At 43.6% G+C, this 24,835-nt stretch overlaps 1 protein-coding gene across 1 annotated transcript in view; it reads right to left on the bottom strand.

Moving 5' to 3' along the window:
- Positions 1 to 6,720: 6,720 nt before the first annotated feature.
- Positions 6,721 to 24,835, bottom strand: part of ecpas (Ecm29 proteasome adaptor and scaffold) — a 96,607-nt gene continuing 78,492 nt past the window's right edge. The window contains exons 40-49 of the mRNA XM_080188420.1: positions 23,429 to 23,495; positions 19,575 to 19,766; positions 18,415 to 18,626; positions 16,348 to 16,391; positions 15,952 to 16,144; positions 14,705 to 14,837; positions 13,418 to 13,523; positions 13,226 to 13,314; positions 13,062 to 13,133; positions 6,721 to 9,118 (exon numbers count right to left, since the gene is read on the bottom strand). Coding sequence (XP_080044546.1) covers positions 8,979 to 9,118; positions 13,062 to 13,133; positions 13,226 to 13,314; positions 13,418 to 13,523; positions 14,705 to 14,837; positions 15,952 to 16,144; positions 16,348 to 16,391; positions 18,415 to 18,626; positions 19,575 to 19,766; positions 23,429 to 23,495 — 1,248 coding nt within the window. The 3' untranslated portion in view covers positions 6,721 to 8,978. The remainder of the gene's footprint in view (positions 9,119 to 13,061; positions 13,134 to 13,225; positions 13,315 to 13,417; positions 13,524 to 14,704; positions 14,838 to 15,951; positions 16,145 to 16,347; positions 16,392 to 18,414; positions 18,627 to 19,574; positions 19,767 to 23,428; positions 23,496 to 24,835) is intronic.

Raw genomic sequence — 24,835 nt, 5'->3', positions numbered from 1 at the left:
ATGGTGACCAATCCTTCGCGTGCACACAATACAGCCAACAACGCAAAGTGTTAATCTTGGAATGGTTCCGATACCCATTACGGATCAGGGAACCAAGTGTGAACTCAGGAAATTCTCCTGGATTCCAGGGAGGGCTGAGCTAGAGCATTTCAAAAGAACAAAACAGCACGGGAACAGCAAGGCCCGCCAAACCTGCTCTGATTCCTATTGCCTATTTAAACCCAGTGCATATTGGCCATACATGGTTTCTATCCCTGTGTTTGTCTCCCATTCACGCGCCCATCAAGATATACCATTGCTAATGGACCTGCTTCCACCACCTCCACTGGCAGCGTGTCCCAGGCAGCCACCACCCTCGGTGTGAAAGATTTTCCCCACACGTCTCCCTTAAACTTACCCCCTCTCACCTTGAACCTGCGTCCGCTTGTAGTTAACCTTTCCACCCCTGGGGAAAAGGCCTCTGACTATCCACCCTATCCATGCCCGTCATAATTTTGTGGGCTTCTATTAGGTCACCCCCTCAGCCCCCATCTTTCCAGCGAGAACAATCAGAGTTTATCCAACCTAAAACCTCATACCTAAAACCCTCCAGACCAGGCAACATCCTGGTAAACCTTCTTTGTTTTTCAAAAGCATCTATTGTCCTTCCAATAGTGTGGTGACGCAGAACTGCACGCGATACTCCAAATGTGGTCTAACCAACATTCTATATAGCTGTAACATAACTTGCCAACTTTTATACTCAATGTCCCGGCCGATGAAGGCAAGCATGCTGCATGCCTTCTTGACCACCTTATCCACCTGTCTTGCCACTTCCAGTGTTCCGTGGACCTGCACACCCAGATCCCTCTGTATATCAACGCTCCCAAGGGTTCTGCCATTTTCTGTATAATTTGCACCTGAATTTGATCTTCCAAAATGCATCACCTCTTTTAAGTTTCTTCACCTTTGGAAATGTGTCTCAGGCAGTTGAGAAGGGATAAGGCCAGTGATTGTCTTTAGTTGTTTGTCTGGGAGCGCCTGTCCCCAGTGTGACTGGAAGCTTTATATAGAGTGCTTTATCCCAACAAGTTGGTTGATATTAATTGGAGACGGTGCATCAGTAACGGCACAGCTTCAGGATACAAGCAACAATGGACAAATTGTGAAGTCCCGATGGCAAAAAAACAAGGTGTCAATGTAAGGACTTCCCTCAGAATGCGTAAGGTCCACCTAAAACCATTCCTGCAGACTGGAGAGATTTGCAGGGATAGGATTCTGCTGAATAATGGCTCAGGATGGTGTCTTCAGCTTTTTCTTTTCAGACAATATGAAAGCAGTGTTGCCAACTCTGGTTGGACATATTCCTGGAGGTTTCATCACATGACTTCCAACTGCTTGACCCCCAACCTTTCATCAGATGGTTCCCCCATGGGTGGCACCATCCACCCACTCATTGCCAATTAGAGTTGCCAACCGCGATTAAATGTATTCCAGGAGTTTTCATCACATGACTTGCCCTCAGGCTCCAGACGGTGACTTTTAAGGGGCGTCTGGACAAGTACATGAATAGGATGGGAATAGAAGGATGTGGTCCCCAGAAGGGTAGGGGGTTTTGGTTCAGTCAGGCAGCCTGGTCGGTATAGGCGTGGAGGGCCGAAGGGCCTGTTCCCATGCTGTAATTTTCTTTGTTCCTTGTTCTTTATTAGTCGGCCAACACATCCATCCTTCGTGACGTACGCCCTTCCTACGCCAATTGGATGTTAAACAGCCAGCAAAACAGCCTCCCCTCCCCATTTTGAATATTTTTATTTCTTGTAAAGGGACTTGTTCAGAAGTAGCAGGAGTCCCAAATGGTGTTTCTCCAGAGTCGCGCACAGCAGGATCCCAGAGCCGGATCTCCAATTCCTGCAGACTCCAGGCCCATCCTGGAAGGTTGGCAACACCACAGTCAATTGTGGAACGTAAAACTCATTGTCCGAACAGCTGATGAAACTTGAGTGCTGGTATTAAGAACAAATCTTTCTTTGAACGCCTCTGTCTCATCTTTCCCAGATCACACACAACAGTGTCATAAGCAACTTTCCTTCTAACTTTTACAGAGTATAGCAGCAGGAGGAGGCCATTCAGCCCTTTGAGCCTGCTCCACCATTCATTATGATCGTGGCTGATCAAATTCCCTTCCCCCCCCCAAGATCCCTTGACCCCAACAGCTATATCTAATTTCTTCTTGAAATCACACAACGTTTTGGCTTCAACTACTTTTTGTCGCAGTGAATTCTACACATTCCTCACTCTCTGGATGAAGAAATTTTCCCACCTCAGTTCTAAAAGGTTTGCCCCTTATCCTCAAATTATGACCCCCTAGTTCTGAATTCCCCCACCATCATGAACATTCTTTCTGAATCTACCCTATCTAAGCTTGTTAGAATTTTAGAAGTTTCTTTGAGATCCTCTCTCACTCTTCTAAGCTCCAGTAAATATAATCCTAAACGACTTAGTCTCTTTCACATATGAGAGTCTTGCCATCCCAGGAATGAGCCTGGTAAACCTTCGCTGTACTCCCTCTATAGCAAGGACATCCTTCCTCAGATAAGTCTGTACTCAGAGTTTAAAAGGACGAGGGGGGATCTTATTGAAACTTACAGGATACTGAGGCCTGGATAGAGTGGAGAGGATGTTTCCACTAGTAGGAAAAACTAGAACCAGAGGGCACAACTTCAGACTGAAGGGATGATCCTTTAAAACAGAGGTGAGGAGGAATTTCTTCAGCCAGAGTGGTGGATCACAGAGTCATAGAGGTTTACAGCATGGAAACGGGCCCTTTGGCCCAACTTGTCCATGCCACCTTTTTTTTAAACCCCTAAGCTAATCCCAATTGCCCACATTTGGCCCATATCCCTCTATACCCATCTGTCTAAATGCTTTTAAAAAAGACAAAATTGTACCCACCTCTAATACTACCTCTGGCAGTTTGTTCCAGACACTCACCACTGTGAGAGAAAAAATTGCCCTTCTGGATACTTTTGTATCTCTCCCCTCTCACCTTAAACCTTTGCCGCAGAAGGCTGTGGAGGCCAGGCCATTGGATATCTTTAAGACAGAGTTAGGTGGGTCTTGATTAATAAGGAGATCAGGGGTTATGAGGAAAAGGCAGGAGAATGGGGATGAGAAAAATATCAACCATGACTTAATGGCAGAGCAGGCTCGATGGGTCAAGTGGCCTAATTCTGCTCCTAGGTCTTATGATCTTATGGAAATGTATATTGTGCATAGCATGTTATGGAGTGCTGCATGGCGCTGGGCACCTGCGCAGCTTAAAGAGATTATTGTTCTGGAAATTAATCTTTTACTTCTCAGAACTCCAGGCGTACAATCCTGGGTGATTTGCAATCACAGTAAGAAGTCTGACAACACCAGGCAAGCTTGTGAGTTTACTATCAAATAAATCGGTTGGACTTAAACCTGGTGTTGCCAGACTTCTTACTGTGTTTACCCCAGTCCAACGCCGGCATCTCCACATCATGATTTGCAATCCTGAGTGAAGGATGGCAAAATTGCTAAGTTACTGTAGTGACACTGTTTTTCTCTGATTATTCTTCCACTTACCTAGAATCCATTGTCTGTTGGTTTACATCCCAGGTCTGATTCTACAGGTCGATGTGTCATTCTAAGGTGACAAGAATCGCATCCTGGTGGGTAAACAAAAGGGCCAATTCTCTGATCAGTTCTGTTTGGGATGCCTGCTCTCTGACTTTACTTAGTGTCACAAGTAGGCTTACATTAACACTGCAATGAGGTTACTGTGTAAAATCCCCTATTCGCCACACTCCATTGCCTGTTCGGGTACACCGAGGGAGAATTCAGCACAACTAATGCATGTAACTAGCACGTCTTTCAGACTGTGGCAGGACTCCGGAACAAGTGGACGAAACCCACACAGACACGAGTAGAACGTGCAGACTCCACACAGTGACCCAAGCTGGGAATCGAACCCAGGTCCCTGACACCATGAGGCAGCAGTGCTAACCACTGTGCCAGTGCCATACTAATATATTGCAACTGTTCAAATTCTGAAGAGGTTCAATCATAGATTAAGTAGATTAGATGTTTCCACTAAAGAATTCAGAGAAGCTTCTTTCCAGTTTAAAAACCAATAAAAAATTAATCCTTACAACTGCTCAGAACACCCTGAAATTGGAAGAAATCTTTTCCTGAGCAACATGCAAAAAACACATTGGCTAAAGTGCACATAGGGTACTTTAGGGAGGGAAAGAACGCATGATGAGGTACCATGAAAGACTGAGATCTGTCACAGTGACCATCTTCCTAAGACTGTGGGTTCAAGACCCACTTTCGTACAAAGTGCAGGTGGGTATATCAGCAATGGGGGAGTGCTGCACTGTCGGAAGTGGTCGTTTAGCTAAGTTGTCAAACTAAAGCCATTTGAGTTGATTTAAAATTTACAAGAAGGCTACTGTTTTGAATACCAAGAGAGTTCTCCCTGCTGCCCTACAATATTTATCCCTCAAACCCAACATAATTAAAACATATTTTGTTTGCTCATTATTACATTGCTGTGTGCTAACTGCACTCTGTGTTTTCTATATTACAAAAGTGACACTGCAGAAATGACTGTCAAGAACTTTGGGACATCCAAGGTTATAAAATTCACTTCTTGAATCAAAGTTAATTCTCTCTCTAACCCCAGTTTTGGACTAATATTTAATCACTTGTTTATGAGTGTAAAACAGTAATTGATTTTCTTTCCCCCCTGTTCTAACCACACATTTTTCTCAGTTATGTTAACTTTGTGCTAGTTATTTTTAAGTTGATCCATCACTTCCTCAAACCATTACAATAAATAATCAAATGCAAGAACAGATATGACCATGGAAAGCAATATTAAAATTTATATAAACACTAAAGTCAGTTGTGAAGAATACTGGACTCGAAACGTTAACTGCTTCTCTCTCTGCAGATGTTGCTCAACCTGAACGTTTCCAGCATTTTCTGTTACTTCAGATTTTCAGCTTCTGAAATATTTTGTTTGTGTTGTAATATAATCTACCCTTCTGCCAACTGTATAATTCTTACAATAGTGCATATTATGTCTTTATCTTTCAATGGCAGTAAAGACATAAGAGATTGCAGACAGTTTGAGAACTTAGGTGCTATTAAAATTTACATAAAAGCAAACTGTAAAACGAACTCGAAGAATATTGGACTCGTAAGCTATAGGAGCAGAATCAGGCCATTCACCCCATTCTATTCGATCATGGCTGATATGCTCCTCATCCCCTTTTTTTGTTTTCTCCCCATAACCCTTCAACCAATGCCAATTAAAAATGTCTTAACTCCTCCTTAAATTTATTCACTATTCCAGTATCCACCACACTTTGAGGTAGCGAATTCCAGATTCGCAACCCTTTGGGAGAAGTAGTTTCTCCTCAACTGTTTTGAATTCGTTACCCCTTATCCTAAAACAATGACCTCTCGTCCTGGAATGTCCCATAAAAGGAAGCACCCGCTCCGTATCTACTTAATCCATACCTTTTATCATCTTGTTTACCTCAACTTGTTCTCTCCTCATTCTTCTAAATTCCAGAGCATAGGCGTAACTTAAGAGTCAAAACATTAACCGTTTTTCTCTCTCTACACAGACGCTGCCAGACCTGCTGAGTTTTTCCAGCACTTTGTTTTTATTTTTAATTAAAATGTACACGTTCCGATTTCTCCAATAAATGCACTCCAGGAGTTCCTTCAAAGGTTAATCTTTTGTGACACCGGGAAGCAAAACCTCATTCCAACACAGCATTGCTCTTTTAATCTGGTCCAATGTCAAGGCTTGCATTCCTTCAGAGTCTTGTGGAGAACGTCAGCAACCGAATGGTAGCCATGGACGATTCTAACCCTGCGCCTGATCTTCAGTCTTGGGTTGCACTGCAGTGCATTCAGGCTTTGTGCAGTGGGGAAATGTGAGGAGGCAGGGAGAGTCAAACACATCCCATCTAAAATGAGCGGTCGGCGCATGATGGTTGGCATTACAAGGCCTCAGTTTGTGATTTCATTTTAACTCCAGTTAAGTTAGCATGTGTCTTGTCAGTGACAGCATAATCATTTACAGAACAATGCACAGTTAATCATCTTGGCAACTGGAGATTCAAACAGCAGAAAACAGGCAGTACAACAGCACAAGAGCATTTATTGACTGTGGAAATGTTAAAGTGCCTGTATTCATTTCCCCTCGCCCGCACGAAAAAACCCAAGCATAATTTTGTTATACACGTCATGCAAGCACAATGGACATTCTTCCCAGGGGCCTAAAGACATTCTTAAACAATCCTTAATCCAACCTGTCCTAAATGATGTTTACTGACGCAGTGAATATCTAATGTTCGCTTCTTACAGAATGTTCATTGCAACATACCCAGTTGAGCGCACACTACAGGTTAAGGCCAAAACCAGATCGTCACAGGACTTGCAATTCTGACCCAACACTTTAAAATTCATTCTGAAGTTAAAACTGGAAGCTGGAGTTGCTAATTCTCGACCTGAGTAAATTAACCCGGGGCGGGGAGGGCACAATTAATTCAATTCAAAGTTGATTTTTTAATATTGCAAGCCCACAGCTGTAATGAGAGGTTTTTTTTGTGAGAACTGAAGTCTCTTGGCTTTGTGTGTTTGGCCAATTCAAACCCCAGCTTCTGTTATGCACAAAACAATTATGTCAAAAACGTGTTGACAGTCAGAACAAAAGCAGGTTTAATTTTCAATACAAAGCTTTCTCCAGTGAATGGCTGAAGCAGCAAGTAAGTGCCCACACAGGGGCAAGGTAACAGTGTTCAAAGTTAGTAAAATAGTGCAATTGTTCTTTGTAGAAAACTCGAGGAAGGCCACATTCTCCCTGGCTGTGGCTGGCATGTTCACACCAATATTTCTCTTCTGATCATGACACACACACACACACACATACGCACACACATATACACGCACATATGTACACACACACATACATACCCTGCTTTCACATTAAGTTTGGTTGAAAACAAACAAGAATTCTAAAACGCACAGCATGGTAAGTGGCATTTCACTTAGGAAATGAACTGCCACGCACTGTACCATATAACACGAAGGACAACCTAAAACATCAATCACAATTTCATACAGTTAACACTAATAACCATACTTCAAACGAGGACCACCTTTTAGTGATTGGATTTTTAATGTTTTAAACTCCCCACTGCACAGATCCCTCACTGTCACATATTCGCGAGGCAAGGTTCAAGGGGCCTGGACATTGTCTCCTCGGCAAGATGCTTCACCAAAACTACTTAATCAGGACTGTCAGCTGGGGACTGGAATAAGTGACAGGCATGGATATTGAATCCTTGAGCTGAGACAGAGCAGGAGTGCTCCTCCATTTGGCAAAACATGAATACATTGGAAATATTCAGAGAAAGACAATGTCCAAACTTTTTTTTTAATATATAATTCCCTTAATTCCCATAAAAGTGCATGTGATCTACAGAAGCATTTAATACATCTTATAGTTTAAATAAAATTTATTGATGGGAATGAGAATGATTCTGCAACACTTTCTTCTGAGTTGGTTCTAGCACATTTAAACAGGCCCCTCGCCCTGGGAAAGCTGAGCATCACCATTCTGAATTACTTGTTTCTGAAGAACAGTCAGGAGGGGGTTCCTTGTACTCACAGTGTAGAATACCAGATGGGGTCCTTCCAGGCTGTTTTACATCGCACTGCATTCAAATGATAAAGCTCAAAACGGTATGATTAGAGTTTGAAAGACTAAGTTACAGCATTTTAAGTTTTTGTTTGGCAAGCAACTCAAAACATCTGGAAAGAGCAGCTCTGAAGAATTCAGCTTAATGTCTAAATAACAAAATTTGATTTCACGGATCCAAATTGTGACATGCATGGAGTAAAAGGTGAGCTTTCAGGATATATGTGTGATCTGGATCATTAGCTTAAGCACCTGAACAACACAGTGTTTACAAGGATAGCAAAAAGGTTCACGCATTGTAGAGGGGTTGTCTCCGACTCCAGTGTGAAACCTCCGGTGAATGCGGAATAATTCCTAGGTGACGCCCCTTCTGTTTTGTAGGTAAAGGGTGGAGTGGACATTCCCAGCATGGCAGCAATGGTTGTATAATCAAAAACATGGCATTCCTTCATATCTTCCCAGTGCTCAACTAATGCAGAAACACGGCTCAGTAAAAACCTTCTGTACGAAATGCAGGCATGAAGTAGGTAATGCCAAACTTTTACTCAGCCGAACAGGAATAGAATACTGGCAACTCCAACAAATGCTGGAATCACCACCAAGAATTAATGTCTGAATTGCATTTTGGAGTGCATGTTATGTGCACTTAACTGACAGGAGAAATATACAATTTTAACCCATTTAACTCGCTAGAAACACCAATTCAATGACATATAAAACGGAGGCTGGATGCACCTCTAAACAGCAGTGTGCTAGATGGTTTAGAATTTAACATAATTTACACGTTGTAACTTATTAACCTAACAATTAACTTTACTAGACCTGGTACCAAACAAACCCAACTATTTTCAATTGAAATATCTTTTTTCTGGTGCAGTTGGTGAAAATTGTCCCTTGGCGTACTGCATGAAACTAACAGCCCCACCACCGCAATCCCTCATCAGCACCTGCATTGTCGTGCGTTGCTGGAAGATGACAAGACGCGGAGACATAATTTGCAGCGTACGCAGATACGGGAACCTGCAAAACGTGACAGAACTGAACGCGCGCACAAACCCCACATCCGAAAAAGGAACTGACCACACTCGCAGCTCCTCCGAGCAGTAGCGACCGCACTCAAACAGGCCAACAGACCTGACAACATAGGAAGCAATATTTTAGATTTGATACATCCAGAGAGAATAGCCAGATTTGGGGTTGTCAAGTCTTCAGCTGAAGTTATTCCCTTGCAGAACACGGGGTCATAGCAGGGTTATGGGAGATTTGCAAGGTGCTTCTTAAGGTCCGAGGCCTTATCTTTCAGTTCTGGCCTTTTGTCTGACTCCAGGCTGGATAGGGATTTAAGAATTACGGCCCTCTTCTCAGATGTCAAAGTCGCCCACTGATTTGTCTCTGGAAAAATAACCAGATTTTAAACATGCAAACTGTAACAGAATTTATAATTGGCAATTAGAGAACCTACAGTGTGTCAGCCCTGGTTCAGTGGCTAGCTCGCTTGCCTCGGAATCGCAGCTCCCATTCCCTGGCTGAAACACAAAAATTAAGACAGACTCCAGTGCAGTACCAAAGGAGTGCTGCGTGGCTGGAGGCGCCGTCTTTTGGACGCTGCCCGTTTTAGGTGGATGTAAAAGCACCGTCACACTATTTCGAAGCACAGCAGGGGAGTTACCTTCAGTGTCCTGGCCAAAATTTATCCCTCAGTCAACATCACAGGAAACAGATGATCTGGTCATTACCACATTGCTGTCTGTGGGAGCTTGCTGTGTGCAAACTGGCTGTCGCATTTCCCACAACAGTGACTACACTTCAAAAACATTTAACTGGCACCAAAGCACTTTGAGGCATCATGAAAAATGCGAGATAAACACAAGTCTTTCTTTCTATTAATCAGATATGGCAATACCAATGCTAAATGGGTAAGCGCTTCCGCATGTACTTACATAGTAAGTATTCTTGGCTTTATTTTCCCCAAGGTAAGAAACAGAATACTAAGAGTTACATTGGCTCAGTAGTTAACACTACTGCCTCACAGTACCCGGGACCTGGATTCGATTCCCTGCTTGGGTCACTGTCTGTGCAGAGTTCTCCCCATGTCTGTATGGGTTTCCTCTGGGTGCTCCAGTTTTCTCTCTCAGTCCAAGGGACATGCTGATTAGGTGCATTGGACATGCTAAATTCTCCTCAGTGTAGCCAAACAGGAGTATGGCAAGATTTTCACAGTAACTTTATTGCAGTGTTAATGTAAGCCTACTTGTGACACTAATAAATAAACTTTAAACTTAAACTGAAAACAGAACAGTAGAAGCAGAGCAGAAGAATGAGGAATGGAGGGGATGGTTTCAGTGCATCGAGATGGGAATTGTATCTGGAACTACAAGGTTAGGTTTCAACAATCTAATGAAGCCTTTGCAAGCTTGCTAACACTGAATATGGCAGCTGACAGTTCAGGACCTCACAACCAGGTATCCGAGATCTCACAAACTAAGAGAAACTCTTTCTGGAGTCTCATCTTGTGAAGGGGCAACAGAAAGTGATGAAATAGCCTTTGAAAAATAATGCCCTGCAATGGTCTGTCAAACGTATTGTCCACTTTGGTAGGAATAATGGTAGGAAGGGCTATTACTTACATGGCAAAAAACTGCAGCATGCGACAGTGCAGAGGGACCTCGGGGTCCTTGTGCATGAGTCGCAAAAACCCAGCTTGCAGGTGCAGCAGGTGGTCAGGAAGGCGAATGGGATGCTGGCCTTCATAGCGAGGGGGATTGAATATAAAAGTAGGGAGGTCTTGCTGCAACCGTACAGGGCACTGGTGAGGCCGCAGCAGGAGTACTGTGTGCAGTTTTGGTTGCCGCACTTACGCAAGGATATTTTGGCCTTGGAGGGAGTGCAGAGGAGGTTTACTAGGCTGATGCCGGAGTTGAGGGGGTTGAACTATGAAGAGAGGCTGAATAAACTAAGCTTGTACTCGTTAGATTTTAGAAGAATATGGGGAGATCTCATTGAGACGTATAAGATGATGAATGGGATGGATAGGATAGAGGTGGAGGGGCTCTTCTCGTTCAGAAAGGACAGTAGGACTAGAGGGCACAGCCTCAAGATAAAGGGGGGGCGGTTTAGAACGGAGTTGAGGAGGAACTTCTTCACTCAAAGGGTGGTGAATCGCTGGAATTCTCTGCCTGTTGAAGTGGTGGAGGCTGCCTCGCTAAATATATTTAAGACGCGGGTTGATAGGTTTTTGACAGGCAAGGGGATTAAGGGTTATGGGGAGAGGGCGGGAATGTGGAACTGAGACACAACAGATCAGCCATGATCTTACTGAATGGCGGGGCAGGCTCGAAGGGCTAGATGGCCTACTCCTGTTCCTATTTCTTATGTTCTTATGTCAATCAACCCTTTAAAATGTGCAAGGTCTGACTACTGAATGCTCATTTCTGTTGCTGTGCTTGCACAGTATTTAACACACAAGGTCTTACGGTAATTTCCAGGCTGTTACGTGACCATGCAAGCACATAGCTTAATGGGAATGTTGCAGAGAACCCACCCCAGACTTTTCTAGAAACGTGTGCATTATTAGGTTGAGTATCTTGGGTTACAGGGAAGATATAAACGAGGTGATCAAGTGGGCGGATAAGTATCGGATGAAATTTAACCCTGAAAAGTGTGAGGTGATGCACTTTGTAAGAAGTAATTTGACAAGGAAGTATACTATGAAAGGTCTGACACTAGGAAGTTTCGAAGAACAAAGGGACCTTGGCATGTTTGTCCATAGATCTCTGAAGGCGGAAAGGCAGGTTAATAGAGTGGTGAAAAAGGCACACTCGCCTTTATCAATCGGGGTATAGATTACAAAAGCAGTGAGATCATGATGGAATTGTATAGAACTTTGGTGCGGCCACAGCTGGAGTACTGTGTGCAGTTCTGGTCACATTATAGGAAGGACGTGAATGCACTGGAAGGGATTGGGTGCAGAGGGGAGTTACCAGGATGCTCCCTGGGGTGGATCATTTAAGTTATAAAGAGAGGTTGGATAGGCTTGGGCTGTTTTCATTGGAGCAGAGAAGACTGAGGGGTGACCTGATTGAGGTGTTCAAGATTATGAGGGGCACGGGCAGGGTGGATAGGGAGCAACTGTTCCCCTTATTTGAAGGGTCAGTTACGAGGGGATACAAGTTAAAAGTGAGGGTTGGGAGGTTTGGGGGGACTTTTTTACTCAGAGTGGAGGGGGTCTGGAATACGCTGTCTGGGAGGGTAGTTGAGGCAGGATGCCTCACATCCTTTAAAAAGTACCTGGATGAGTACTTGGCATGGCATAACATTCAAGGCGATGGACCAAGTGTGGGCAAGTGGGATTAGGTGGGCAGGTTAGGGCATTTCATGCATCAGTGCAGATTCAATGGGCCTCTTCTGCACTGTAGTATCCTGTGATGAAGCACATTGTGGGTGGGGTGTTGCAGTATTGATGAGGATTGATGGGGATAGTTATGTAGTGGTAAACGTTCTATTCCAATTCTCTTCCCGCATCTAAGGCAAACTTTTGCCTGTTTCCATAGCAAGCTTTTCCTGGAACAGGTCACTAGTATGCCACCAGACAGCTTTTAGCTTGAGGGGTGCCACTCCACATCAAACATAACTGACCAGGAGTCTCTCCTGTTCTTGTAGAATCATACAGCGCCAGCCACTGGTGTGTTTGGAAGGGTTTTGCAGGTTAATCTCAACCTGTTTGGCCACGTTATCAGGGCACTTTCCTTGGCCATCAAATCCTGGGGTGGGACTGGAACCCGGGATTTCTGCTCAGAAGCAAGAACGCTACCTACTGCACCACAAGACTCCCCTCAGTGGTAACGTTAGTGCACAAGTGATACAAAGGCTTGGGCCAACACTCCAGAAACACAAGATCAAATCCGACCAGGGCAACTGGTGAAATTTAAACTCAATTAATTAATAAATCTGCAACGAAAAACTTGTAACAGTCAGAAATGGTGACTGTGAAGTTACTGGACTTTTGTGAAAGTCCATTTGGTTCACAAGTGTCCTTTAGGGAGGGAAATCTCCCATCCTTCCGTTGCCTGGCCTACGCATGACTCCAGACCCACAGCAATGTGGCTGACTCTTAGCTGCCCTTTGAAATGGTTTAACAAGATGCTAAGATGGTTCATCACCATCTTCTCAAGTGCAATTACAGATGGGCAATAAATAATGTTCACACTCACCGGCGACGCTCACGTTTCATGAAAAACTTGGAAGGAGTGCGTAAAACCTTAAACTTGCTGACGACACCAGTCTCAGACAATAGCTGACAACTTTAAACAACTTTAAGTAACTTTAAAATGCTTACCATCCAGTTTTTTAAACAGAAGTTCCAATATCGATAAAGCTTCTGCCCGCACTGATGAATAGCTCTTGTTTTCTTTAAGGAAATAAAGGAATATTTAAGACTCAAAATGGTTTTATTCAACTTTTGCCTGAACCTTGCAAGTTCTCTACTTGAAGTAAACTCACCTAGTGGAAAGGTGAGGGCTGAGCAAGTATCTTTCAGGATTTCAGTCAATGCACTCGCATCCTTGCTGTCTTGGCCCAGAAGTAATAAGCTGTGAAAACAGTCGTTTTGTTACTGTTCTTATCTTTTGAAGTAATGGGATTCTTAAAGAAAATTGGCTAATAAAGATTGTACTTTCAAAAAGATATGTTTACCCTCGGAAGTAGGAGTTCATTGCCTGAAGCACTCCGAGTTGAACTCTCCACGTACTCAGCTGTAGCCTTTCACACATTAAGTGGCACAATTCTAAACGATATTGAGCTGCAGGAAAGACAAAGATATTTCCGTTATCACATCACCAAACATCCCTAAGTAAAATGGGCCAGGGGAAATTGCTGTATTCCGGCCTCCATAATTACAGTGGTTAATACTGCTGCCTCACAGCGCCAGGGACCCAGGTTCCATTCCGGCCCTGAGTCACTGTCAGTGTGGAGTCTACACATTCTCCCCGTGTCTGCGTGGGTTTCCTCCCACAGTCCAAAGATGCGCAGGTTAGGTGGATTGGCCGGGCTAAATTGCCCCATACTGTCCTAAGGGGTGTACCATAAATTAGTCACGGTAAAACGTGCAGGATTACAGGGATAGGGTGGGGGAAGGGGCCTGGGTAAGCGAGTGAGTGCAGATTCAATGGGCCGAATGGCCTCCTTCTGCGCTGTAGGGATTCTATAACTGAAAATCTGCAGTGTGCCATAATGAACTGAGGGCAAAAAAGAAATCACTATTGCAACCTTCAAAATGGATCATAGTTTGAGGATAAGGGGTAAACCTTTTAGGATTGAGGCAAGGAGAAATTTCTTTACTCCGAGGGTGGTGAATGTGTGGAATTCACACCCATAGAAAGTAGTTGAGGCCAAAACATTGTCTGATTTCAAGAAGGAATTAGATATAGCTCTAAAGGGATGAAGGGACATGGGGGTAGGGGTGGAAAGGCAGGATCAGGATATTGAACTTGATGATCAGTCATGAACATATTGAATAGTGGAGCAGGCTCGAAGGGTCGAATGGCCTCCTCCTGCTTCTGGTTTCTGATGATTTTCCCACGGCACTGCAGACAATGGGCTAAAGACCAAGTATAAACTTTAGGTGATGTGGAATCAAATGGTGGGAGACAGTCAGACCAGTAAACACGTGGACAAGGGAACTTCTAACAGGAAAAGTTGAAGCAAAAGATTGACAAAAATTGTGGGAACGAAGTACACACAATGATTTTCATTACGTTACACTAACTTCAACTGTGCTCTTTTGTAATATTTACCATACGGCCCCAAAAAAAGCACAAGGCTAAAAACAACAGTGAACAGTTGAGTGCCCCCTTCACCCTGCTGCTGCCCCATGAGTATTGTCAAAGTGTAATCAATTGGTTTATTCAAAAGATTTGAAGATCTTTATTTTTTAAAAGCAGATTGAGTGAATGAACACTGAGCTTCATTGTCGAGCCCTACCTTGCGTTTCAGGAGTGCTGGGCCATGCTTTCCCCAGAGTTTCAAACGCACAAAGCAGATATTCCATCCGCAGCTCTTTCTCTCTCTCCTCCTCTTCGTAATCCTCATCTCTGGAGGATCCGGCCGCTGTACTCTGCAAAGTGGAAAACTCCACGTTACGAACATAGAAAATAGGGGGCACACCATTCAGCCCCTTGACCCTGCCCCACCATTTAATTAGATCATGGCTGATTGGATTGTGGTCTCAACTCCACTGTTCTGCTTGCCCTGACCCTACACAACACTCCAATAGTTTAAAGGTTTATCTTGGCCTTGAATATATTCAATGACCCCAGTCCCCATAGCTCCCCGAATGGGCTTGGGACCTCAGCAGAGTCTGCAGCTCTCAAAGAGAGTGAAGCCTTCTTTATGACAGAAGAAACTGAACTGTTGAGAACGCTTCCTTTGCGGTCAAAGAGAGCAGGACAAAGTCTGCTGATGGTTGGAGAAGCAGAGTTGGAATCAATGCAGCGGGGTAATCTAGCTGTTCATGAAGAACTGCACAAAATAAGTATTTCACTTGGAGGCATAGAGAAAGGAAGAAACAGTTTCAGCAAGAATAGAGAGGGCTGTGAGCATTGAGTGCATGTAACATTAAATAAACTGATACATGCATTATGAAGGCAATGACATGTATCAATTAGGGCATGGCTGCTTTCGGTAAGTTTATAGTTTATTCATTAGTGTCATAGGTAGACTTACATGAAGTTACTGTGAAAATTCCCTTGTCGCCACACTCCAGGGCCTGTTCGGGTACACTGGGGAAGAACTTAGCATAGCCAATGTACCTAACCAGTACTTCTACCGGACTGTGGGAGGAAACTGGAGCACCTGGAGGAAACCCACGCAGACATGGGGAGGACGTGCAGATTTCACACAGTGATCCAAGCTGGGAATTGAACCCAGGTCCCTGGATGCTGTGAGGCAGCAGTGCTAATCACTGTGCCACGTTACAACTAAACTATATTAAGAAATTTGGGACAATATTTCTCAATTTGATCTGTGAATCACATGGGGCAAAGAAAAGAAAGAGCAAAGACCTACCACAGTTGATAGCAACTGACAGAAGTAACAGTTCCAAAAGAAACTTCAGAACCAACAAAATCTACTAATTTTCAAGTTCTAACATCATGACTACTGGGTCATCATTCTACCACCCGAGTTACGCATTTATTAAATTACCTTTAATTAAAGTCTAACTAAATTACCTTTTTAATAACAGGAAACAGAATATCCACCAAATCCTTGAAGCGATCCTCTTTTGTGGCTTGCAATATGTTGGCCGTGCTCTTCAGAGCAAGCATCTTGTAGCGGAGGTTTTCCTTGTTACACTCTTTCAACATGACCTGAATGATGGCATCTATACTGGGCTGGTCAGGCACTGTCTTCTGCAACTCCGCACTTGGAACAAAGTTCAGATGATAAAGCAGAACGTTAAGGCGGATACAGACAAGATCTTCTATTGAACAGGAATGGTTTAAGCCAATTGCAAGTTATGCTATCTTTTGTGGCTCTTAATATAGCCTGTTACATTACTGACTGACTTACTATCAAAGTACAGGAATGAACTGAATCACAATGCTGTGTTTCTGATTAGTATTTACCTGCACGCAGCCACCACGCTATCAACAGCTTTCAATAGTTCCTCCTGAAAGAAGAGAACATTTTCTTATATAGAATTCTGCTTCCTTTGCCTCTCATCACCCAGTAATGCTCACTTGAACAATCACAGAGCTCCCAGAGACTCAATCTTACTGTGGATAGTTCTGAATTGCATATGAGGAAGGCCATTCAGCCCATCATGACCCATCCATCCTGTAGGCCCCAGTTGTAGCATCCAATTGTTTAAGTGATTTCAGGTATTTTGTCTCCTATATTGAGGGGTCTTTCTGTCTACATGTTTGTATGTTGCTCATTGCGTGTGACAAATCTTCCAACATCAGTCCAAAAACTAGATCCTATTGGGTTTACTCTCCTCTCGCAATGTAATTTAAAATAGTAATCTAGGTTAACATTTTACATTCCTTTAACAATCCTATATTCCTCTATGAACTCCTTACCGACTGCTTTGTAATTTGAAAAATCAATGTTTTCTCGGGCCTTGTGGTGCTTTGCTTCAATGCTCCTATCTCATGAAGAAACACCCTTGTTTCTCGGTGACCAGAACTGGACATATTGTCTGAGGTGGAACCTGACTAGTTACTGTACAGCTTTGATCATTACCCACCCTTGGGTCTGGAGAATGTTAAGCTGTGTAAACCCTCATTGCTTGGCACAATCACTGAAGCAATTCAAAGGGATATATACTTTAAGTAGTGGATAGGCAACGAGCTCACTCAGGAACAGGAGGCGGCCATTTGGCCCCTCAAGCCTTCTCTGCCATCCAATAAGATCAAGGCTGACCTGATTGGGGCCTCAACTCCACAGTGAGCCTAATCCCAGCATCATTTCAACGCTGGGAGCGGGGCAGGCCATTCGGCCCCTTTGTGCCATAGAAACATTAATTGGCACTGTCGCCCACTGCTCTCTGTGGAAGAGATCATCAAAGTCTGATGACTCAAGGAGAAAAAATTTCTCCTCATTTCCCCCGAGTTCAGATTTCTCGTACATGAGGAAACATCCTTTCAGTACTTCTGTGCTGCAATAAGATCATCTCTCATTCTCCTAGACTCCAATGATACAAGCCCAGTCTAACCAACCTCAGTGGTTAGCATTGCTGCCTCTCAGTGCCGGGGACCCAGGTTCAATTCCAGCCTTGAGTGAGTCCTGTGTAGAGTTGCACGTTCTCCCCATGTCTGTGTGGGTTTCCTCCAGGTGCTCTGGTTTCCTCCCACATTCCAAAGATGTGCAGGTTAGATGGATAGGCCATGTTGAATTGCTTCTTAACGTCCTAAAATGTGTAGGTTAGATGAATTGGCTAAGATAAATGCATGGGGTTATGGATACAGGGTGGGAGAGTGGGCCTGGGTAAGGTGCTCTTTGGAGAATTGGTGCAAATTCGATGGGTCGAATGACCTCCTTCTGCACTGTAGGGATTCTATGATTGTGTAACCACCATCCACCATCACAGGAATCAGTCAAATAAACCCTCTCTGAACTGCTTATAACACATTTACATCCTTTCTTAAATGAGGAAATCTAATCTGCACACAGGGCTCCAGATGTAGTCTCACCAATGCCCTATACAACTGTAGCAAAAACACCCTACTTTTATATTCCATTCTTGCAATGGACATCAACATTCCACTTGCCTTCCTAATCATTTGCTGTATCTGCATACTACCTTTCTGTGATTCATGTACCAGGACACCCAGATCCCTCTGTACCAGAGTTCTATTATCGCTCTCAATTTAAACAATTTGCTGTTTTTTAATTTTTCCTGACAAAAAGGACAAATTCAAATGCTCTCACATTATAATCCACCCATTTTTATGCTACCTCTAAACATTAACGCAAACTGGTAGAACAAGACATGGAGGCGAAATAGATAACGAAAGACCAATATGCCAAATTTTCCAGCATATGGCGAGGAAATATAATCACAAACATATCGATTAACGGAAACAACTAATAAAAATGCTTGTTAACTACGTTTCCCACATTCTTTTTTCAAAAATAAGGTCCGTCTATTCAGTTATTTGTGCAACACAACATTAAATAGGATTGTCTACCTTGCCTGTCCATGTTCGACCAGATATTCCTTGTAAAAGTGCACTCAATATCAGCCCTAAGTGTGGTGGAACCAATGAGCCTGCCTGTTGCTTGGCAATGGATGCCATAGCAGTAGCACCTTGTGCTTTCATCTTCCATGATTGGGACTGCAGTGCCTTTTGTGTAATGGCGATCAGTTCTTGCATGTAGAGTCGTATTCCACCAAAACTGCCTGTAACAGAAACACAACCATTAACCTGTCAGTGCAATCTCTGACCAAAACAGCAAGAAACTACAAATAGTTGTGAACATCGTCCAAGCCATCAGGCAAACCAGCCTCCCATCCGTTGGCTCCGTCTACACTTCCCACTGCCTCAAAAAAGCAGGCAGCATAATCAAGGACCCCACGCACTCTGGACATTCTCTCTTCCACCTTCTTCCGTCAGGAACAAGACACAAAAGTCTGAGGACACATACTAACCGACTCAAGAACTGCCTCTTCCCTGTTGCTGTCCAACTTTTGAATTGACTTGCGTTGTATTAAATTGATCTTTCTCGACACCCTAACTATGACTGTAACACTACATTCTGTACTTCTCTTCTTCTCTATGAATGGTATGCTTTGTCTGTATAGAGTGCAAGAAACCATGCCTTTTCCTGTCTACCAATGCATGTGACAATAATAAATTTAATCAAATCAGTGGCAGCACAATATAACATTTAGAATAGGAGTGGAGAACACCTGGATCTGGCCTGTTACACTTTTTATCCATCGTTGGGGAGATTTCAAAATCAGATCCTGCCCCCTGATGCTGCACTCCGGGGCAGCGCCGCCATGTTCTGATGTCTGAGCCTCGGTTGCAGTCACCAGAGGCCCAAGGTCCAGGAGCAGGGGGAATGGAAGCAGGTCACCTGATTCCATTGGTGACTCATGCTGAATTTCAGTGTCTCAATCACAGCACTCCTGCAATTGCTGATGTTTAGAGAGATTGGGGTGTGCTTGTACAATCAATGTAGAAAGTTAGTATGCAGGTCATAGTATCATAGAAACCCTACAGTGCAGAAAGAGGCCACTTGGCCCATCGAGTCTGCACTGACCACAATCCCATCCAGGCCCTATCCCCATATTCCTATTTACAGATTGAACAGATACAAATTTGCACACGTTAATTCTACCTACCAGGTACATTCTCCTGCCATACTTCAGTCCAGAGATCAGATTCACTCATTTCCCCTTTATCTTCATCTGGGATTTCATGCATTCCAAGGAATGCAAGGGGCAAGGCCACTGCTGCATGGTGCTTGATTATATCGGGGCTGTGACGTGCGATAGCATGTACTGTCAGCGCACATGCTGATCGATAGACTTGCTCTGAAAAGGCACACAAGACAGACCAATTCTTCAAGTTAGTTAAACAGACCATAGAGTTACTTAGTTTAGAAGTATACAATGCATTCTTACAAAGTGCAGAAAGATATAGGGGCTGTTTCATATTCACTGTATGCCTTTCCAAGCATGGGAACGTTTTCCATTTACAAACTGCATTTTTTTTTAGGCACCTGCCTGTTAACAGAAACAAGCTGATATGAAGGGTAACCCCACACAAAGTACAGCAGGAGCAGGAGGCAATTCAACACGCTTTGCCAAGCATCTTTGGTGTGTGCGCAATCAGGACCCTGACCTTGCTGTTGCTTGTCATTTTAACACAATCCTGCTCCCATGTCCACATGTCTGTCCTTGGCCTGCTGCAATGTTCCAGTGAAACTCATCGCAAACTGGAGGAACAGCATCTCACCTTCCGGCTAGTCTCAACAACTTGATGTTGGTCTCAACATCAAATTCAACAACGCTCTACCCCACCTCAGCCCCCTTTGTTTTCATTCTATTTTATTTAATTTTTTTTTAAACTGTTCTCTACCTTTTTATTTCTTTAGTCTTTCTTAATTTTCTTTCCCCTCAACACTCTTTCCCCCTACTTTATCCCCCTTCCCTTACCTTTCCTGCCCGTTTGTTTCTCCTTTTCTAAATCTTACCTCTGTCCCATCCATTTTCCACCCCACCCTCCTCCCCCATCATCTTCATTTTAGCTTCTCTGCTGTTTGGCCGTTCACGCCCTTTATTCTCTCTGTGGATAGCTATTAGCAATCTTTTTCCCTGGTTTCTGTGACTATGACTCATCTTTTATTCCCTCCCCCTGCAGTATAAATATCTCCCACTTCCTATGCCTTTTAGCTTTGGCAAAGGGTCATCTGGACTGGAAACGTCAGCTCTTTTGTCTCCTTACAGATGCTGCCAGACTAGCTGGGATTTTCCAGCGTTTTCTCTTTTGAATTCAGCTCATCTGTGTGTTAGTTCTTTTGAAACAGCTATCCAATTAGTCCTACTTGTCTGCTCTTTCCCCATAATCTTTCATCGGGAAAGTTTCTGCAATTATTCAATTTCCTTTGGAGAGTAACTCACAAATCTATTTCTACCACAATCTCAATTGGGCTTCATGCAGATCGTATGTCACTGTAGCAAAAATATATTTCCTAATCTTGCTTCTGATTCTTTTTCCACTTAGCATAAATCTGGTTATCAACTCTTTAGTCAGTTTCTCCTCATCTACTCTCAAAAATCCTTCATGATTTTGAACACCTTTATTAAATCTTTCCTTAATCTTTGCTGTTCTAAGCATGATCCCAGCTTCTCTGCAACAGCAGTTTGCATCCCTGGTAAATCCCCTCTGCATTGTCTTAAAGGCCTCGATGTCCTTCCCAAAGTGTGATGTCCAGAGTTGGGTACAAAACTCCAGTTGATGTCTAACCAGTGATTTATAAAGGTTTAGCATAACATCCTTGCTTTTGTACTCTGTGCCTCTCTTTACAAAGATATATTTTTTCTAAAAAGAACAGTCTGTTCAATTTGTCCTGGCGCCATTAAGGATTAGTGTACACATATCACAGCTCTCTCCTCTTTACAGCTGTACCATTACACTATCTCTTCTCATTCTTTCTACAAAATGTAACACTTCACCCTTTTCTGTGCTGAACTGCATCTACCACGTCTGCCCATTTCACCAATTTGTTTCAACCCTGCTGAACTCTATTACTGTTCTCCTCGCGTTTGATAGAATTTCCAAGTCTTGTATCATCTGCAAACTTGGCAATGATTTTCAGTATTCCAAAGTTCAAGTTATTAAAATAGGATCAGTGCTCTGTCTGACATATCACCTATCTTGGTGGTGGTGGGTTGAGAATGGAGCAGATAGCCACTACATAAGCTCCTCCATTCTGAAATGCACCCATTCACCCCTATTCTCAGCTCGCTGTCTCTCAGCCAATTTCTGGTTTAGTCTGCCCTATCCCCATCCTTGCAATCCCAAAGCTTTGAAACAAGTCTGTCATGTGGTACTTTATAAAACATCTTTTCATAATCTATATACACACAGTGGCACAGTGGTTAGCACTGCTGCCTCACAGCATCAGGGACCCGGGTTCAATTCCCGGCTTGGGTCACTGTGTGTGGAGTCTGCACGTTCTCCCTGTGTCTGCGTGGGTTTCCTCCCAGCGCCCCGGTTTCCTCCCACAGTCCAAAGATGTGCGGGTTAGGTGGACTGGCCGTGCTAAATTGCTCCTTGGTGTCGGTGGACTAGCTAGGGTAAATGCATGGGGTTATTGGGATAGGGCAAGGGTGGGATTGTGGTCGGTGCAGACTCAATGGGCCGAATGGCCTCTTTCTGCGCTGTAGGATTCTACAAGAACTCTCTCCATTACATCATGCACCATAGCTACAAGTCCTTTCTCGTGGGGACTTTTTTTAAACAAACTGCTCTTTGCAGCTTGGCTCCAACTAGCAACCGCCCTGTTACTAAGTGGTGCTTCACTGATTTCAACAGACGTTAATGGTGAAGGTCAACCGTAAAATGAGTGAATGCAACAAAGCCATCATCAGGTGCTGCTGACCCACTTCTGCAGAATTTCATACTCTGAATTACATGTCATTTTGATGTGCAAATTCTAAAGCTGAGATTTTCCTTCTAATTATTACAATGGCTTTTCACATAGGCATTAAAACCAAATCAAGTTCCGCCTCCTCACCTAATATTTAACCTAAATATAAACACTGAAAGCAAGTATTCCAGTACCCTCGTTAATTTCTGGTTATGATCTAATAGTTCAATACTTTTCCCTCAGGTTTTCAATCTCGCGTTTAGCGATTTATGATCCAGTCGTGTAAATGTTAATATTCATTGAATATTTATTTAGATTTGTTCTTCATATTGTCTCCCACGCGTATCCTGTGTTTTCATTCTACCTGTGAGGCTCCTTTTAACCTCTTTCCTTCAAAGAATAGAATCATAGAACCCTACAGTGTAGGAGGCTGTTCGGCCCATTGTGTTGGCACTGACCACAATCCCATTCAGGCCCTATCCCCATAACCTCATGCATTTACCCTAGCTAGTTCACTTGACGCTAAGGGGCAATTTAGCATGGCCAATCCACCCAACCTGCACATCTTTAGACTGCGGAAGGTAACCAGGACTCCCAGAGGAAATCCATGCAGACACAGGGAAAACATGCGAACTCCACATAGACAGTGAGTCAAGCCGAGAATTGAACCTGGGTCCCTGGCGCTAAGGGATAGCAGTGCTAACCACAGTGCCATTGTGCTCTTGTAAAACACTTTGCAAAACTGAAGTAGATCATTAAAAACTGCTATATCTTTATTCTATTCCTTTGCAATCTACTTCTGGCGAGTTGTGAATGTCCACCCCCACCCAAACTGATTTCTGGAGCGAGTCACAGTAACACCCTCAGCAGTGCACAGAGCGGGAGGCTGTTTTTGAGACTCCCGCTGAAAAAGAGGCACGATTTACTCCAGTTTTCACATAAATTCGACACTTTGAACTTTTTTGCGAGCATCGCGTTGTCTTAACTATCTTCTGAAATGATCTGACAAAACATTCAGTTCAACACTCCTTGGAATGAGTAATAAATGCTAGCCTTGCCAGTGATGCCCATATCCCATGAGAATAAATAGAAAAAAATTACCATCTTTTTCAAGATACCAGGTGTTGAGTTTTTGAAATAACTTCTCACTGCTACTGGTTCGTGCTGTCTGTAAGACAATTGTTCAATTTTGGATTATTACAAGGTTCAAGAAATACAAACATACAAAATTAACAGGGGGGAGGTGACCAATTGGTCCATTCAGCCCGCCCCAGCGAATGCCAAGTGTGTCACGATTAGATCACCTCCTCCACACGCACGCCCATTTACCTATCATCATCAGTCCTGCAACCTCCTGGACGAGGCAGAAAAAAACTCCCAAAGCTAATCAGGACAAAGAAAACTATCTAGGATAATCCCTCAGGGGCAATTGAATGAGTCCACTGAACCACACAGGCCAATGTCCATTCACCTGGTATTTTATTTGCATTATATGTGATCAGGTTTCCAGTCAGGAAGTGATCCATCCACACAGGGCATCTGTGCTCACTGTCTAAACTAGTGTTTTCCTTTGGTTGTTTATGACCTTTGAGCTTCCTATATCCACTTAGTGACCTGGTTATGAGGAGCACAATCAAATATTTTAACACGCTGTTATTAAATCATCCCCAATGCTACATATTTCTAAAGGGAAAAGGGTAGCATGGTGGCACAGTGGTTAGCACTGCTGCCACACACAGCTCCTGCTTGGGTCACTGTCCATGAGGAGTTTGCACATTCTCCCTGTGTCTGCGTGGGTTTCCTCCAGTGCTCCGGTTTCCTCCCACACGCCAAAGATGTGCAGCTTAGGTTGACTGGCTGTGCTAAATTGCCCCTCAGTTTCCGGGGATGTGTAGGTTAGAAGGATTAGCAGGGTAAATATGTGAGATTACGGGATAGGGCATGTGTGGGATTACTGTTGGTGCAGACATGGTGTGCTGAATGGCCTCCTTCTGCACTGTAGGGATTCTATGATTCTACTGAACTCTTAAATCTTTCTGAATGACTCACTTTTTAAACTGGATTTCATCAATGGGGATCAGTTTTTGGATTTTGCTTCCACATCATCCAACATATTAGGGGACCAATGGAATCACAGAATCCTTACGGTGCAGGAAGAAGCCATTCGATCCATCAATGCACCAACAACGATCCCACCCAGACCCTATTTCCGTAACCCCACATATTTACCCTGCTAGTCCTCCTGACACTAGGGCCAATTTAGCATGGCCAATCAACCTAACTTGGATATTGGATACAGTTTTCCAAATGTGATGAACTGGTCATGTACAAAAGCAAGATGCTGTGTTATTTTAAATCGGATGGTTTGATTGTCTAATGCTCTGTTTGCTTTAGCAAGTAAACCTCTGCTTGCCGCCATTAGTCTGACACACCAGGCAGCTGAACCGGTCGTGAGGAACACAATCAAATCCTTTATACTTACACACTGTTCTCAAATCATCCCAACCC

Source organism: Carcharhinus amblyrhynchos, chromosome 5 (genome assembly GCF_965287045.1).
Source record: "Carcharhinus amblyrhynchos chromosome 5, sCarAmb.v2.hapA, whole genome shotgun sequence".
Classification (NCBI taxonomy): Eukaryota; Metazoa; Chordata; class Chondrichthyes; order Carcharhiniformes; family Carcharhinidae; genus Carcharhinus; species Carcharhinus amblyrhynchos.
This window is presented reverse-complemented; position numbering and strand designations above follow the sequence as displayed.